Source organism: Mytilus edulis, chromosome 12 (assembly GCF_963676685.1).
Source record: "Mytilus edulis chromosome 12, xbMytEdul2.2, whole genome shotgun sequence".
In the NCBI taxonomy this organism is placed as follows: Eukaryota; Metazoa; Mollusca; class Bivalvia; order Mytilida; family Mytilidae; genus Mytilus; species Mytilus edulis.
The window spans coordinates 78647678-78667512 of NC_092355.1; the positions used below are offsets into that span (position 1 = coordinate 78647678).

Consider the following 19835-nt stretch of genomic DNA (forward strand, 5'->3'; position numbering starts at 1 on the left):
CTTAGTAATCTTTTAGAAAAATCTTCTCCTCTGAAACTACTTTGGTCAAATTTAACCAAACTTGGCCATAATCATCATTGGGGTATCTAGTTTAAAAAATGTGTCTGGTGCCCCGCCCAACCAACCTAGATGGCCGCCATGGCTAAAAATAGAACATAGGGGTAAAATGCAGTTTTTGGCTTATAACTCAAAAACCAAAGCATTTAGAGCAAATCTGACACACAGTAAAATTGTTCATCAGGTCAAGATCTATCTGCCCTGAAATTTTCAGATGAATCAGACATTCCGTTGTTGGGTTGCTGCCCCTGAAATGGTAATTTTAAGGAAATTTTGCCGTTTTTGGTTATTATCTTGAATATTATTATAGATCGAGATAAACTGTAAACAGCAATAATGTTCAGCAAAGTAAGATCTACAAATAAGTCAACATGACCAAAATGGTCAGATGACCACTTTAGGAGTTATTGCCCTTTATAGTCAATTTTTAACCATTTTTCGTAAATCTTAGTAATCTTTTAGAAAAATCTTCTCCTCTGAAACTACTGGGCCAAATTTAACCAAACTGTGCCATAATCATCATTGGGGTATCTAGTTAAAAAAATGTGTCCGGTGACCCGGCCAACGAACCAAGATGCCGCCATGGCTAAAAATAGAACATAGGGGTAAAATGCAGTTTTTGGCTTATAACTCAAAAATCAAAGCATTTAGAGCAAATCTGACATGGGGGGGTAAAATTGATCGTTAGGTCAAGATCTATCTGCCCTGAAATTTTCAGATGAATCAGACATTCCGTTGTTGGGTTGCTGCCCCTGAAATGGTAATTTTAAGGAAATTTTGCTGTTTTTGGTTATTATCTTGAATATTATTATAGATAGAGATAAACTGTAAACAGCAATAATGTTCAGCAAAGTAAGAACTAAAAATAAGTCAGTATGACCAAAATAGTCAATTGACCCCCTAAGGAGTTATTGCCCTTCATAGTCAATTTTTAACAATTTTCTTAAAATTTGAAGATTTTCAATAACATTTTCCACAGAAAGTACTGTTATAGATAGAGATAATTGTAAGCAGCAAGAATGTTTAGTAAAGTAAGATCTACAAACACATCACCATCACCAAAACACAATATTGTCATGAATCCATCTGTGTCCATTGTTTGATATTCACATAGACCAAGGTGAGCGACACAGGCTCTTTAGAGCCTCTAGTTTGTTTTGAAACTGATGAAGTTCTTAGGGTGTGTGCAACTTGGCAGCCCTGCTGTCCTGGACACTATTTTTTTTCCGCGGCTTTTCCCTGTTGTATTTAGCATTTTTTGGGGATGAATTTTCAGTTTCGTTACTCCCTTCATCTACCGTTTTTTGTTTTGAAACTGACGAAGTTCCTGGGGTTCCTGTACTAAAATATTAAGAAATATTTTGTTGCATGGTTTTGTGCTCAAGAGCTTTGCGACAAGACAGGTCAATACCGATCAATACATGATATGCCCAAATACCGTTAATTGAAAATCTCGGCATAAGCAATGTACAATACCCCAGGCCATGGTATGAGAAATCGATATTTAAAGTATGAGAATTGCAATCAACACATGATACTGGGCCACCCAGAGTTATTTGTTCTGTTTTTAAAATATGTACAACAGGACCTGTACAAACCAGTTCAAATTCTTGGAATGCCAGATGACTCTTTGAATCGGATTGGCTAACATAGAAAAGTAATGAAGGGATTTTCCACTTTCTATTTTGGAAACGTCAAGATTTTTTTGTTACTAGTCTGTCGGGCATATCGGGTTACACATTTTAATTGCCTGAGGTGTAAATGATCTAGTCCCAGGCGTTGGGCTAGTGGATTTTTTAACCCCTGCTAACCTTGTTGATTGGATTTAATCGATGTTACTAACATGATTGTTTTCTGTCTTAAATAAGATTGATAATTTTATGATCACAAATAACTACACACTCAGCTTGTCTGGCAAAACGGCCTTTAGACATCTGCGTAATCTCGGCCTAATATCACATGACCCAGTTAATTCAAGTGGATAATTGAAGTTTATTTACAATTAATTGCAATCTACATGATCTATTATTATAAATTAAAGGCATGACTGAATATCTATATCCAAAACTAATTAATGAAAGAAGTAAACTGTGAGTGTCCATAACCACATGTTAAATCTATTTATATCTACTTCCTGTTATTTAGGCGGGAAAAATAGGGAGACTTTGTTGTTGACATTGAAAATGGTTACTTATTATGGAATTCTTTTTAAATGAATTTTGACAAACAAAGATTAAAGTTTTAGTGCATGACAAGAAAGGTTAATATTTACTTGAAATTTAATGTCTCATTAAGACAGGAATCCTTTTATACAACAATTTTCTATTTAGAAACTAGAAAGTTTTTTAAATTGAACTTTTATTCCTTTTAATTTATCATAGATTTTATAAAATATTAAATAACTATAAATATTTTACAGTAATGAATCATGGTTTATATATTTTAAAAAAATATTCAAGTATACAAATTGTTTATGATTTACTTCTCTTTTACCAAGGAACACACCCTTGCTTTTACAAATAATTTTTCTGACTCAATGTCTACATAACACAGTACCACAGTATTAAAACAAAACAAAAGACATAAAAACAACGGTAACTAGAAATATAGGTAAGCGACGCAACGCGACACCACACATTATTCAATTATTTTACCAAAAGCAGGCGTTACCCTGGTGCTATCCAAAAATCCTGGGGAGAACACTGATTAGCATCTGTTAAGATAAAATAAATCACCACTCAGCTGCTACTGGTCTTACTAATTGTAAGATATGTGTTACAGAGGCCTTCTTTGTAGTTATCAGATGAAAGCAATATAAAGATTTGTCTGTATTTCAGGGTAAGACTCCTTACGATCTAGCAGCAGCAGAACAAAAGGGGCAGTATAAAGAAGTGATGGAATACTTACAGGTACATATAGTGATAGATATGATGGTGTTGAATTACAAATGTTTACACCTTAGAATGAATCAAGTAGAAAGTAATTTACAAAATGTAAAGAAATATAAAACTAAGAAATCAAATGCCGCAGAACCAAGATACTTCAGGGTAGAAATCTTAAAAAACTAGTTTTGAACAAACAATTTAAAATTCTAATGTAATTTATTTGTTAACTAAGCTTAGTTGTCATTTTTCAATTCAGGAATTTATTATTATGTGTTTTCCTCAATATTCAATAAAATTAGCAGATGTCTTTTATTTCATATTCTAGAGCGAACAAGACGAGAGCAAGTTTTCTTGATTTTTGATATTTAATTGTTTTTGGTTATTGATTTAAGGATGTACAGCGGCGGGTGGGCGGCTGCCAAACACTGTCAGTTCATTAACATGAAAAAGCTTTGACAAAATCTTTTCAAATTAAGATATGTTGTTTCCTGTGACTAAATGAAGGTCAAGTTTAATTTTCATGATTTGAGCTGTTTTCATTGTTGAGTTGTTAACCTTTCGGTAACAAAAGTGATTTTTACAATATGAATTTGAGTTATTTCCCTTTGAACAGAAATGGTATAATTAATAATTAATTTCTATGTCATTTGGTCTCTTGTTTATTTTGAGTTATTTCCCTTTGAACAGGAATGTTTTAATTATAAGTATCTTATCATAAATAGAATTCTTGGGTTTCTTTAATATGCTTATTCTAACAATGTACTTAGATATTGGACCATAATAGGTAAATGTCCAATTTCAAATTTTTCAGTTCTTGACAACATTCTTTTTGTGTCTGTACTGTGTCAAATATTCATTTTTTTAAATTTTGTATAGAATGCATAGAAATGGAGATAACTGTATTGTATTAACTATTTTTTGCTTGGCCAACAATTAACTTTGTCCTACTTTAGCAAATATCCTTTTACTTAGCTAACAAATATATCACTAGCCTTTTTACACTCAGGTTATGAGTTTGAGTCCTTCACATGGCAGGTCCTTTGACTTCTTAAATTCACGCAAGGAATCAGTTTTCCACACTTTTTGTCGTCATGCTTACAGATGTTGATTTGATATTTGGTAAACAGTTTTAGGTTTACCGTGACAAATTATAGAACAATTTCGGATTTTGTTCCGGTCTGAAGTTTTGTGCAGAGTTATGGTTCTTTGGCTTAAACAATAAAGGAAAGTTATCAGTTTTCAGCATTTTTATACGTTCATATAATGTTATGATGTCGTAGGTGTTGTCGTCGGCATCGTCCGAAGACACATTTGGTTTCCAGACAATAAATTTGGTTTAATTGATGATTCTCTATGAAATTTTACCAGAAGGTTCAATACCACAAAAGGAAGGTTGGGATTGATTTTTGGGGTTATGGTACAAACAGTTTAAGAATTAGGGGCCAAAAGCAAGAATTTTTGTAGTTTCCGGATAATAACCTGTGTTTTAGTATATGGATCTTTCTATAAAACTGTACTATAAGGTTCCATACCACAAGGAGAAGGCTGGGAATGAGTTTGGGGGTTTCATACTTTTTTCTCCAAAGTTCTTGAAAATTGAAATTTTTTGAAAATTTTCAAGAAGAAATCTTCAAAAGCACCATATTGCAGAAAAGCAAAGTATTGCGCAATAGCAAGAAATCTTCCATTTCGCAGTAGCACAGTATTGGGCAATATCACAGTATTGCGCGAATGAACAGTATTGTACAATAGCATAGTATTTGGGCAATAGCATAGTATTTGGGCAATAGCAAGAAATCTTGAATTGCACAGTATTGCACAATAGCATAGTATTGTGCAATAGCAAGAAAACTTCAATTGAAAATAAAGACAAATCTTGTAACCAATTTTAATGGGATTAATTCAAAATCTTCATAACTTTTTTCAAGGAGAAATCTTCAATTGCACAGTATTGCGCAATAGCATTATATTGGGCAATATCACAGTATTGCGCAATAGCATTATATTGGGCAATATCACAGTATTGCGCAATAGCAAGAAATCTTCAATTGCACAGTATTGGACAATAGCAAGAAATCTTTAATTGCACAGTTTTGCGCAAAAGCACAGTATTGCGCAGTAGCAATAAATCTTCAATTGCAAAATAGCATAGTATTGCTCAATAGCACAGTTTTGTGCAATAGCAAAAAATCTTTAAGGTGGTACCTAATACTACAGGGGGATAACTCTGTAAAATCAAATAAATGTTTTAATTACGTTGTGTTGTTAAAGGAATATCAAGCTTCTCAATGATCAAAATAAGTGTTTGTCAAACTGCTATATAACCAGTGTAATTTTTCTGATAAAACGGTTGGTTCAAATGTTTTGAAATTTTTATATTATTTGTAAAAGGGTCAAAGTAAATACTTTGTCAAAATATTTTTTAAGAAAATTAAACGAGCCAAAATAATTTTAGTTAAAGTGTTGGGTACCACCTTAATTGCACAGTATTGTGCAATAGCAAGAAATCTTCAATTAAACAGTATTGCACAATGGCATAATATTGCACAATAGCACAGTATTGCACAATAGCAGGAAATCTTCAATTGAAAATAAAGACATTCTTTTAACCAATGTCAATTGGATTAATTAAAAGTCTTTAATTTTTTGGGGTTCTAACCTTGTATTACTATTTTGGATATTGGGGCCCCATTTTTAAATTGGTCTACATTGAGGTCAAAAGGGTCAGAAATTAAACTTTGTTTGATTTCATCAGAAACTGAGTTATTGCAGCTGTATGATATGCAGAATCTTATTATGCATTGAGATTTTGTATTTTGGGCCCTGTTTACAAATTAGTACATGTTAAGGTTTGAAGGGTCCGAAATTAAACAAAATTTAATTTCAACTAAAATTAAATTTTTGATGTTTTTTTTATATGCTGAATCTAACCATGTTGTTAGATTTTGGATATCAGACCATTCTAGGAAAATTAAATGTCCCATTTAAAATTTTTAAGATCTTTAACCACAAATGTTTGTGTCAGAAACCTATGTTATGTCAAAAATTTGATCACAATCCAAATTCAGACAGTATCAACCTTGAATAGTGTGTCCAAACTTGTCCAAACTTGCCCAAACTGTCCATGGTTCGACCTCCGCGGTCGTATCAGGCTGCGCTCAGGGAAGCATTTTATTTTATCTTGCTTTAAGATATTGGTTTGATATTTGGTTTATAGTTGTACAATGACAAGTTACAGATCAAGTTTAGAGTTTGTTCTGGTCTGTTGATTTTGTGCAGAGCTCTGGTCCTTGGACTTAGAAAATTCGTTTGTATGTATTGGTGTATACTATTGATTTTATTTGTACATGATTTGTGTCTGAACTTGTGTGTTTAATTATGATGAAGGACCAAACAACATGGAGATTGGATACACAATCATCAAGTGTCATATCAAAAAAAGGCACACTGTTCAAAGTATCTATTTTACACACATCTCATAACTTATTTCATGCATTCCAAATTTATGACAAAACACTCGACCTCAGATGAGTTGAACCTCGAATACTTTGGTCCGTTACCTTCAACTTCGACATAATGACGTTCGACTGTTTATAATGAGACACATTTTTATTGCATATTATTTTTGGGGGTAAATATTTTAGAAATTTAATAGTTCTACGAGTGACATGATATATTAACATTGCATACTCCTCATTTTTAGACTGTCATGTCAGAGAAATCTTCAGGTGTGACTGCTGGACAAGGGATAGAAGGTAATTTATTGGGGAGCCTGCGACTTTTGTCACAGAAAGCTCGACATAGATATAGTGATCTTGCGGCGGCAGCGTTAGCTAACTTCTTAAAAGCTTTATATTTTAGAAGCTAGAAGACCTGGATGCTTCATACTTTGTATATAGATGCCTTATGTGACAAAGTTTCTGTCTGTCAAATGTCCATTGTCTTTGACCTCATTTTCATGGTTCAGTGACTACTTGAAAAAAAAGGCAACATTTTTTGTAATGTTAATTTCTTTCTTATTATGAGTAATAGGATAATAAAATTGAGAATGGAAATGGGGAATGTGCTAAACAAATATATACTGGTTCAGTGATAATGAACACCATACTAAACCCCAAATTGTACACAAGAAACTAAAATTTAAAATAATACAAGACTAACAAAGGCCAGAGGCTCCTGACTTGGGACAGGCGCAAAAATGCGGTGGGGTTAAACATGTTTGTGAGATCTCAACCCTCCCCCTATACCTAGAATATCAAGCACAATCCTCCCCGTGTGGGGTTTAGTATCATACCATCATAACATATATGAGAAGAACATAACCCGTGTCATGCCAACAACTGGTTTATTAATAAAAAATGTGTAGTTACGATGCAAAGACCCTATAAGTGAATCAATATTAACGCCAAAATATGTAATCTTTAATGACATGACAACAGTATCGTACAATGTAACTATATCCCTTCTTAATAAGTCTATTTAAAGGTTTTGTTAGCTTCTGAGGTGAATACTGACATTTTTGTGATTTATAAAGAATATTTCCATAAAATATTGGATGTGAAGTACCTGAACGTATAAGAAGTCTGCATGTTGAGCTGAATTTACGAATGATGTCCTTATACCGATGATAAAATTTAGTAAATGTTTTGACTAGTTTGTGATATCAAAAACCCTGGTGTAATAATTTTTCAGTAATACATAAACTTCTCTCGTTAAAATCTAAAACATTGTTACATACACGAGCGAATCGTACAAGTTGAGATATATAAACACCGTAACATGGTGACAAGGGAACGTCACCATCTAAAAATGGATAATTAACGATAGGAAATGAGAAATCATCTCTCTTATCATAAATTTTAGTATCAAGCTTTCCATTAAAGATATATATATCAAGATCGAGGAAAGGGCAGTGGTCATTGTTAGTATTAGCTTTATTTAAAGTAAGTTCAACAGGATAAATTTCTTTAGTATACATACTGAAGTCGTCATTATATTTAGGAGGTGCGTACCTTGCAAGGTCCTCATACCCGTCAGACAATTTTCATTTGACCCTGACCTCATTTTATGGATCAGTAAACAAGGTTAAGTTTTCGTGGTCAAGTCCATATATCAGATACTATAAGCAGTAGGTCTACTATATTTGGTATATGGAATGATTGTAAGGTGTACATGTCCAACTGGTAGATGTCATCTGACCTCATTTTCATGGTTCAGTGGTCAAAGTTAAGTTTTTGAGTTTTGTTCTTTTTTTTTTATACCATATACAATTGGTCAACTATTAGTATATTTGGTGTATGGAAATATTTTATGATGTTCGTGTCAGTCTCGCAGGTTTTATTTGACCTTGACCCCGTATTCACGGTTCATTTCTCGGTGTTAAGTTTTTGTGTTTTGGTCTGTTTTTCTTCAACTATAAGCAATAGATCAACTATATATTTGTTGAATGGAAGGATTGTAAGGTGTATATGTCTGTCTAGCAGGCATCATCTGACCTTGACCTCATTTTCATGGTTCATTGGTCAATGTTAAGTTCTCATGGTTAAGTTTGTTTCTTAGATACTATGAGCAATAGGTCAACTATGTTTAACGCATACATTGATTGTAAGGTTTATGTCTGTCTGGCATGGTTCATCTGACCTAGACTTCATTTTCTTGAATCATGTTAAGTTTATGTGTTACTTGTAGTGAAGCTTTATAATTCAGACTATCAACATAAAATCAATGGTTAGTAAAGAAGGCGAGACATTTCAGCGTGTGCAATCTTGTATGTTATACTCTAGGAATTGCAGAATAACGTGTTTTTGTACTATGTCCTGCAATCAACTGCAATGTATTGATGAGATTAGTCACTATAAATGATAATAACAAACTATGGACCTATAGGGTTAGCAGCTTTCCCTGAGATTAGTCACTATAAATGATAATAACAAACTATGGACCTATAGGGTTAGCAGCTTTCCCTGAGATTAGTCACTATACATGATAATAACAAACTATGGACCTATAGGGTTAGCAGCTTTCCCTGAGATTAGTCACTATACATGATAATAACAAACTATGGACCTATAGGGTTAGCAGCTTTCCCTGAGATTAGTCACTATACATGATAATAACAAACTATGGACCTATAGGGTTAGCAGCTTTCCCTGAGATTAGTCACTATAAATGATAATAACAAACTATGGACCTATAGGGTTAGCAGCTTTCCCTGAGATTAGTCACTATACATGATAATAACAAACTATGGACCTATAGGGTTAGCAGCTTTCCCTGAGATTAGTCACTATACATGATAATAACAAACTATGGACCTATAGGGTTAGCAGCTTTCCCTGAGATTAGTCACTATACATGATAATAACAAACTATGGACCTATAGGGTTAGCAGCTTTCCCTGAGATTAGTCACTATAAAAGATAATAACAAACTATGGACCTATAGGGTTAGCAGCTTTACAATAGATGAAATACATGACATAGTAAGTACCATCAAATATATGGTCTTCTGTAGGATGCTATATATTCATGTGTATTCGTACTCTGCAATTGCAAGCAATATTCTACTTTGCTCGAATTATTTTCCCAAGAACATTTTAAAAGGTAGGTATTGTATAGACAACATACTGACACTGAGCTACAGGTTTCTGACTTGGGACAGGCACATAAAGAATGTGACATAGTTAATATAAAAAAGAAGATGTGGTATGATTGCCAATGAGACAACTCTCCACAAGAGACCAAATAACACAGAAATTAACAACTATAGGTCACTGTACAGTACAGCCTTCAACAATGACCAAAGCCCATACCGCATAGTCAGCTATAAAAGGCCACGTAATGACAATTGTAAAACAATTAAACGAGAAAACTAACGGCCTAGTTTAGGTACTAAAAAATTAAATGAAAACAGACTTCTTGCCATCAGCATAATTTTGTATTGAACTGGATTTTAAGGAAACCAAATTTTGTCTTTAGAATATTTAAAATAATGATTTTATCTTTACGTTTACGAAGGACAGGTATACATTTTAAGTTATGAAAATACGGATTTTTTTGTTAAATTTGCTGTTACAAAATATTAAAAATTATTATAAATTAAGGAATGTATCTCCCTCGTGCAAAGCTCTGATTCCTTTCACGGATTTGGCTGTACATTTTGGAACTTTTGGATTATAGCTCTTCATCTTTTATATAAGCTTTGGATTTTACATATTTTGGCCACGAGCATCACTGAAGAGACATGTATTGTCGAAATGCGCATCTGGTGCAGAAAAATTGGGTACCGTTAATGTTATTACTATCACTGGGTCGATGCCTTTGCTGGTGGACTGTTAGTCCCTGAGGGTATCACCAGCCCAGTAGCCAGTACTCCGGTACTGGAATGAAAATATGGATTTTTTTGTGTTATTAAATTTGCTGTTACAAAATATTAAAAATTATTATAAATTAAGGAATGTATCTCCCTCGTGTAAAGCTCTGATTCCTTTCACGGATTTGGCTGTACTTTTTGGAACTTTTGGACTATAGCTCTTCATCTTTTATGTAAGCTTTGGATTTTACATATTTTGGCCACAAGCATCACTGAAGAGACATGTATTGTCGAAATGCGCATCTGGTGCAGCAAAATTGGTACCGTTAATGTTATTACTTGTGTTATATCATATGCTAAAAGAAAGGAACTTCATACTAAAGTTAGATAAATATCTAAAGAGCTTGTGTCTCTCCTGCAACGAAAGTCACAGAAAGCAAGACGTAGGGATAACTTTTCCCGCAAGGTTTCTGGCTCCAGGGATTATTCAGTTTTCTGCTGAAGTAAGTTTGATAGGAACTATACTGACTGACTTTAGAAACACAACACTAGATGATTCTTTTTATATGCCTGTTTACGGGACGTATTATGGTATACCGTTGTCCGTCCGTCGTCAACATGTCGGACATTAACTCAAAAACACTTTGACCAATTTGCATAAGACTTTGGAGAATTGTTTATATCTATTGACGTAAGCTCCCTTTCGTTTTTTATTAGTTTTAGATTTTACGTTTTTGAGTTATGGGTTTTATTTATAAAAAAAGGGGATTTTCCAGTTTTTCACAAAAAAAAACCTCAGAAATGCTTTCAGCAGTTCTTATGAAACTTTGGTGATTGTTTATATCTATTAATGTAAGCTCCCTTTAGAATTTTATAAATCTTACATCTTACAGTTCTGAGTTATGGGGATTTGTTCTTAAAAAAAAGGGGGATTTTCCAGTTTTCGCACAATAACTTTTAAATTCTGTCAGCAATTCTCATCATGACACTTTGGAGAATTGATTATATCTATTGATGTAAGCTCCCTTTTGATTTTCATAAATTTCTAATATGACATTGAGAATTAATTAAACTTTATTTGTTTATAGTCTGACAACAGATTTACTAAGAATTGAACAATAGCACAGTGTAGTACACAACAGCAAGACATCTTTAATTGAATATAAATTTAATTCATATAACCAATTTCAAGTTCTTTGACTACATTTATTCAGAAACCTATAATATGTCCAATATTAAATTACAATCCAAATTCAGACCTTTATTAAGCTTGAATATTGGGGGGGGGGAGGGGGTATCAATTCACAACAGCATGGTATATTGAACAAAAGCAAAAAATTGAATATAAAGTCAAAGCATTTAACCAATTCTAAGTTCTTCATGTACTTTGACTAGTTATTCTGTGTCAGAAATCTGTTATGTGTCAAATATTTAATTACAATCCAAATTCAGACCTGCATCAAGCTTGAATTTTGTGTACATTTTTGCCCAAACTGTTTAAGGTTGGACCTCTGCAGGCGTTACCCGCTGCGCTGAAAGCAGTTTATTAATTCTAATTTAATTTCAAATTACATTATTTGTGTCTTTAAGACGCAAAGCAAAAATTGGTTTTAATTAGACAGATAAAAGGTGCAACGTTGTGTACATTAATGGAACTCAGTTATTTCATTACTACAGATCTAATAGAACTATACAGCGTTTTAGGTCAAGACACCACTGTCAATTCTTATTTGATATTTCTGGTTCTCTCCACTTATAATGTAGTGTTTGCTATATATGCTTTAGTATATCAGTATAGAAAGAGGGATAACTCTGTTACATGTTGGAACAATTTATGTAAACTGCTTATCTCCTACATAACACTATAGTTCCCTCCACTTTAAATTGTGATTACTGTCATACAAGTTTGAGTCTTGACACACTTGACACCTGGTTCCATCCACTTCTTGTATTCAATTGTGCATATACAAAGTCATGTTAATACAAGTCAATCGTCAATAGTTTGAAGAGTTTTCACCGAATAATTCCAGTATATATTAACATTGATTATTAGAATTGACTAAAGTTTAATATTGATAAGGTCTATGCTTTTCCAGAAAGGAAATACCTTACTGTATTTCTTCTTATTGCTAATATTCTGCTGCCAAACTTTGACACAATTTCCCTCTGTAACCGTAAGACATCACAATCAGGTTCATACTTAATAATGTTATCACAAATACCTATCTGGATCTCACCCTGTGAGTCTCAAAATTTTGTCAGTCCAGAGTCATCTGCCCAAAACCCAAACCAAAAAATCTTGTTAGTAAATAAATGCCTTAACTGTCATAGGAAGACCAAAACCGATGAGTGGAATTTGTTCAAGAACTCGACCTGTGACTTTAATTTATTTAAACCAAAAAGATTCAAAGACTCCTTGGTTGGGTTATGCCCCTTTGAAAATTAAACAAAGTCGGTTGGCCACTCTAAATCAGAAACCGTAAGTTGTAGACACTTGGGATTTTCACCAATGATTATTCATTCATGTGACCTTATAGATAACTGGACGTTACACAAACAACAATCAATCCATGTTTGACATAGACTTTTAATGATTTGCTAATGAAAAATATTGAAAACAAACTTTTAAATTGGTTAAATCTTTATTAAACTTAGACTTAATGATATTTTTATAGAAAAAGTTATAATTACAGATCCAATCCACACACAGACAAAGTCCACTATGTTAAACAGGTTACTTGGCAGTGGAACATATGTTTCCTATGACATGCGCTGTATGGTAACAGGCCAGTTCGCGGTCGGAAAATCGAGTCTTGTCAAGCTCTTAGCTGGTGATGTCGTCCCAGAAGGAAGACATCCTACCGATGGGATTTCCCTACTAGAAGGTCGCTGTGGCCTTGATGTAGAGACTAGAAGCTGGATTTATATTGATCCAGGTAAGAAAATCTACAACATTAAAACTTTTCATTTATATTTGAATACCTCTTTGGTATCTTCCACCTCTCTATTAGCTTCAGAATCTTTATAACTTGAAAAGACAAAGACATAGAAAAAACTGCTGCTTATTGAACGAATTTAACGGTAATACGAACTCAATAACACTACTGTTGGGATTGGTGAATGTAGTTTCTCTTTTGATTTAAACAAAGTTCTAGTCTGATATTCAGAGATATTGTCCTTTTATCATGTTAATGCTCATATTTTTGGCAATTTTTATATGCCTTAACCGGCTTAAGATATTGCTGTGCATTTTTTTTTCTACAGGGCCGTTATACTGACTTCTGATATAAAAAAAAAAAACTTTTGCATATAATATTTGATTCTTACAGCAAGTTCAAAAGGATATACTATAATGTACTCATTGCATAGCTCTTAATTAGTACCCTACTGATGGAGTCGAAGGGAACTTCAGGTTGCACTCTGTTCGTCTGTCTGTCCATCTGTCAGTTTGGCCAAATCAGTTTTCCACACTATTTATGCCCCAGCGGTTGTTAAGGGGGCATGCTTGAATATATTGATTCAATGGCTATTTGGTGTATAGTTTTATCATGGCAAGTTACAGATCAAGTTTGAATATTGTTCCGGTCTGAAGATTTTTTTCAGAGTTATGGTCCTTTGACTTACAAAATTCAGTAAAATAATCTATTTCCACACTTTTTTTGTCATTCATGAAGATATTGATTTAATAATTGGTATATATAGTTTTATCATGAGAAGTTACAGTTCAAGTTGGAATTTTGTTCCGGTCAGATGATTTTGTGCAGAGTTATGGTCCTTGAACTTAGAAAATTCACTCAAATAATCAGTTTTCAGCACTATTTTTCGTCATGCTTGAAGGTATTGATTTGTTAATTGGTATATAGTTTTATCATGGCAAGTTACAGATCAAGTTGAATTTGTTTTCCAGTCTAATGATTGGGTGCAGATTAATAAATGGTCCTTTGACTTGATATTTGTTAAATAGTTTACATTATGACAAGTTATAGATCAAGTTAGAATTTTGTTTCAATACAATGAATTTTAAACTGGTAGGGGACTATGTATTGCCATGCAATACTCACAGAATGCTTGTTAGCTATAAACTTGGAGTTTATTGTCTGTTTATCTGACTGCCGTTCTGTCTGTATTTTTTTTTAAATATTTCTTCTTCTTAAACTGAACTTAAGGATGTATTCTTCTGACTTTTCAGTCTCATTCAGTCTCATTGAAATCTCATTCTTGAATTATTTCCAAAACATGTGATACAAGTGGAAAATATCAATGAATTTAAAAAAAATTATAATCAAACATAACTCTGTGAAAAAATTGTGTATTTATAATGAATGGTTTTCGAGTAATTCAGTTTTCAAATTTTACGACCAATCAAGTCAGTATTTTTAGCCAAAAATTTGAGAAAATGGGTTAGGGATACAATAAATGATTTTACAAGAATCATGTACATCCCATATCATTTTGGTCTTTTTAAAATTTCTTAGATATGTATTTTTCAATCATTTATAACAAAAAAGTTGAAATAATATACATTTTGTTCTTAAAACTGAGAAAAATCACAAAAAATACAAAATTGACAACATGCTAAATTTTACTCAAAAAAACGTCAAAATATGATAAAATTTTCTTATATTAACACCTACCTATAGTTTTTTTTTTAAGTAAAATTTATTCAGATTGGTCCACTTCATCTTTATAGAAAGTATGAAAAAAAGTTTAATTGTGGAACTGTGATTTTTTCACGATAATAGCCCAAAATAGGTAAAAATTGATGAAAAATGGGAAAATCATCAAAATTGGGCATTTTCAAAGGGCTGTAGCAAAAAAAGAAGTGCACCACCATATTATTTATTCTTCACCAATTATTTGTTTACAGTCTAATAAACCCAAAAATCATATTAAGAAAAAAAAGTTTAATTCTAGAATTTTTTTGCTCCTCAGAGGTGTACATCCTTAAATCATACCTGAGGCTTCTAGCTTCAAATTCATTCCTAAATTTCCTGCTCAAAGTTAAAACACAGGAATAAAACAGACAAAATGGTAGTTTTTGTCTTTGCTAAAATAACAGTATGACATATACATATAGGGACCTTATTTATTCTGTTGAGGCATATGTTACGGTTTTGTTAACAATCATTCAATGCTTTTGGCCCTGAGCATGTCTTTTGATGATTATTTAAAAGGATGGTATCACTACAACAACAGCACATTACTAAACCAAAATAAATTTTTTTTGAATATTATCTATTCAAGTGATATATACTATTTTACAGAAACGTATGACGCTTTAGATGTGGTTTACAATAAGGTGTTGATGACTTCAGTAGAAGAGGATGAAAGAAAAGAAGAAAAAACACCAAAGAAACCACATTTACCAGATTCAAACCTTGTTAGAAGAGATGGTAAAGTGATGACCGCTGGTCCCTCCCAACAGCCCCTGGCAGCCAAACCTTTGTCACCTGAAGTATCCGACAGTGTGTTCAAGAGAATACCAGAGTTAAAAACACACATGAAATCAAAAATGACAAAAGAAGAAATAAAAAAGAGAATGGAAAAAGTCCTTAAAAGTGGAAACTACCAGATGAAAGTAGGAAGACTGATTTTTTGGGACTTTGGTGGACAGTATGTTTACTATACCACACACCAAACCTTCATGACGTTCAGAGCTTTGTTTCTTGTGGTATTCGATGGAAGCAAAGGATTACATGACGTAGTCCCAGATGTTCTGTGTTTTCCAGGACAGCACATGACACCAACCCCAGCAGGTACTGTATGTTAGTTACAATACAAAGACTCATATTGAACATCATTTATTGTTTATTATGTTAAAAAAACATCTACTTTATCATCAGTAAAAACATGGCGTCCAGGTTACTGTGCCAATACTTACTTTAATATTGTGAAGACAATGAAAGCTTTTCCAATAATCAGTTGGAATTTACCTGTGATTTAAATTTTACTGATTGTCCCATTGAATAGTAACCGTAGCTTTGTTATGTGTGTTGATCATGTTTATGTTGTTCAAGGGAAACTTTGAATTTTGAATTTTTATGAAAAAAAATCATTCATTGATTATAAATAGGGCTGTACAAAAACAATACTAGTGATAAAAAAAGCATTAAGGTGGTACCTAACAGTACAGGGAGATAACTCTGTAAAATCTGCTAAATGTTTTAATTACGTTGTGTTGTTAAGGGAATATTAATGTTAAGCTTCTCAATGATCAAAACTAGTGTTTGTCAAACTGCTATATAACCAGTGTAATTTTTTGATAAAACGATTGTTTCAAATATTTTGAAAATTTTATATTTTTGTCAGAGTGTCAAAGTAAATACTTTGTTAACATTTTATGAAAATTAAACGAGTCAAATTAATTTTAGTGAAAGTGTTGGGTACCACCTTAAAACTAAATAAGTGACATATATTACAAAATTATATTAATAATAGACTAGAAATGTATCGTAGATAATTTCGAAAATCAGTGCCAAATAATTATTTTTAAGCATTCATGCCCCTTTGAAATATTAAATATATCTAAAATAGCTTTACATTTGCATTCAAGTCTGTGTTTTCTAATTTTTGTTAACCTAAAAAGTAAAAAGAACAAAAAAAAGGTTATTTTTTTAAGAAACTGCCATTGGACCTTGCCAAGGTGAAATATGTGCAATGCAGCGGACAGTCGGTGTATTTTATTTCAAATGGATTTCCGTCATCAAAAATAAATTATCTGTCAATTTGATCCCCAATAAAATGTATTTCTTCGGTTTTTATCACTATTAATTATGTCATATCAGTTTCTATTGATATTAAACTTTTATTTCATTTTTGTTGTTGTTTTTTTATATTTTAGTATTCCTTCAACATTGGGTTAACTCAATCCTAACGTATTGTAAGGTGGTATATGTAGGCATTCCAAAGATCTTGTTTGTTGCAACCCATAAAGACAAAATACCAGTGGTGAGTAAATTATTTAAAACAGGAGGCTGATCAAGTCAATCTTGTCCCGTGTCCAGTTATTTATTTATAGTTATTAACTTAAGATTTAGATTGTCTTTTATTCTTTTGTAAGATATGACATAGTTAATTTTAACTCTTGACAAAAGTCTTGTGCAATGGGAATGGGTCATAATTTATTCATTCTATTGATTTGTATGAATAAAAGCAGATATTTGTGTTGGTATTAAGTAAGTACGACAGCAGCCTAACATCATCAAAAACAAAAGAACATTAGTAGTCAACAGTTGTCAACAATAAACACATGATTTACAATTAGGCCAATTAAAATTAATTGATAGATTTTCATCCCTGCCCGCCACTCTGAAATTGTCCCGCCCATATTTTTTTTTATTTTAAAAAATTACGATATCTGTTTTTTTTATATCCATTACCGGCAAACGTCGGTAATTTCATTTCATTCAAAACTTGCTGTTACAAATTTTGGTTTTTCGTATTTTCTTCTGGTAATCTAATCGTTTAATGATTATTAAAAGACATATTCTGCACCTCTACGATGACAATATCATCTACCAAGAATAGAGATTGATTACGAGAAGTGCATGAATATTCCCGGTTAAGAGTTATAACTATGTTGTGTCTAAGAACGCAAATTGCGGTATCAACTGCCGGTATGATTAGAAAACCATTGATATGATTATTTATGCAATGAATTTCTGTCAGGAAACTTTCCAAAGCGAAAGAATCGTGGAAAACTTTGTTACACAAAAGATGACTGATTAAAGAAATTGATACAAGCATGAACTTAATTTTTGTAACATTTCTCTGTTTCTGACCGTATAATGAGATTTTTTTTATGACACAAAGAAACCTCCCACTGTCCCCCTCAAAAGGGGTTATTAAACTGCTTCTTTTTTTTTGTTAAGTTCATGTTTTTAACATTGTAATTATATACATAAGCACCAATCCTAAATCTTTAAACCCTGAGTTAAAACTTGTCATTCGGTACTCATTATACTTGTGTATTCCAAATAATTATGAAAGGCTATGCTGTAAAGCAATAAAATATAATAGCCTTTCAAGTTTTCATGATTATTTTGACCAATTACTTGTTATGCAGACCAACACAAATTTGCTTCATTTTATAAGGACTAAGAACCATCGATTAGTAAGAAAAATAAATTATGTGTGCATGAAGGTAGTCCAACTGAAAGGAACATTTCTCCACGTCTTAACTGTTAATTTACAATTAATAAGTGTCTAAAGCAGCAATAACATATAGAAAAGTGGTTGCCAATCAGTGATATTTGAGAATTTTTATTCCTTATACATGCATATACATGATATAAGCTTATTATTACACTTGCATACTTGGGGAGACATTTTCAGGGACTGAATTTTATGCTCTCCCTTGACACCATTTGCAAATATGGTCTTCATACATAAAAGATGATAGTCTGTATATATGAAGGGGACAATAAATGACTCACTGGTGTTAAGAGAGAGAGAAATATGTCTTGCACATAAAAGACTAAATCAATTGACTAAAACAAAATTGTTTGAATTAAAGATCTGCTATTACACTAATGCAACGTTAGAATACCATCTGTTCCATGGTCGGGTTGTAGTCTCCGCGTTGACGCATTCCCCATTTCTATTCTCAATGTTATTTAACAACAAATAGTATATTAATTGTCTGCAGGCCACACACAACAAATAGTATGTTAATTGTCTGCAGGCAGGTATGGAAACCTTAAGTATGTAATTGTGAACTGAACTCCTGGTCCCTGTTCCTGTACAACCTACGCATGTATTTATGATAATTATGTATGCCTACAGCCCATATCAGTTAAGTTTACATGCAAGAATGACGTCATGGTCAAAAATAGGACATAAGGGAAAGTTTTCCCGTGTATCTTGTAAACCTGTGTATTATATGAAAAAGTAAATAAGTACTCTGAAAACATGTATTGTTGTCAACTCCTAGGTATTTTAAAAATCATCATTTAGAAAAAATAAAATTTTAAAAAGAAGTTTAACGTCATATCTATAATTATCATTTTTAAGGAGGATGTGGAGTCCAGACGTGAGGAATTGTACAATGGAGTAGAGGAATTATTCAAGGACCACGAGGGACGAAACCACCTAGTCTTAACACAACGGATATTTGTCAACGCACGGGATAACACAGATACCGAAATTGAAGTCCTGAAGAAAGCCATCACAGAACTTACGTTTGAACATCCGTGTTGGGGGGAGAAGATGCCCAACGCGTGTGTCCCCCTTGAACTCGAGATTGCAGAGCTGGTGGCAGAGGGAACACAAATCTTGTCATTGAAGGATGTAGAAGAATTGAATGCTATAAGCAAGGTGTCTGTACTGTCCCCTGACCAACTCAAAGATTTCCTAAATTTCCACCACTCCCTGGGGAAGATTGTTTACTTTGATACTCCACAACTTCAAAATTTCGTAATCATCAACCCCTTACTCATGGTGGAGGTAATGAGGTCCTTTGTGACAGGTAGTTATGTCAATACATATTATGGAAGCTTTGATATTGTGTGACAGGTACCGTAAAGCGGGTTATTTTTCAGGGGGTGTAAATTTTCACTTATTTTCGAGGATAGAACTAAATCG

At 32.8% G+C, this 19835-nt stretch overlaps 2 protein-coding genes across 2 annotated transcripts in view; both read left to right on the plus strand.

Annotated features, from left to right (window-relative positions):
- The window catches only part of LOC139497232 (caspase-3-like), a 303768-nt gene that overhangs the window by 51187 nt on the left and 232746 nt on the right, over nucleotides 1-19835 (plus strand). The window lies entirely within an intron of this gene.
- The window catches only part of LOC139497864 (uncharacterized), a 79075-nt gene that overhangs the window by 48990 nt on the left and 10250 nt on the right, over nucleotides 1-19835 (plus strand). The window contains exons 14-19 of the mRNA XM_071286104.1: nucleotides 2895-2966; nucleotides 6646-6697; nucleotides 12947-13189; nucleotides 15518-16009; nucleotides 17095-17201; nucleotides 19266-19719. Coding sequence (XP_071142205.1) covers nucleotides 2895-2966; nucleotides 6646-6697; nucleotides 12947-13189; nucleotides 15518-16009; nucleotides 17095-17201; nucleotides 19266-19719 — 1420 coding nt within the window. The remainder of the gene's footprint in view (nucleotides 1-2894; nucleotides 2967-6645; nucleotides 6698-12946; nucleotides 13190-15517; nucleotides 16010-17094; nucleotides 17202-19265; nucleotides 19720-19835) is intronic.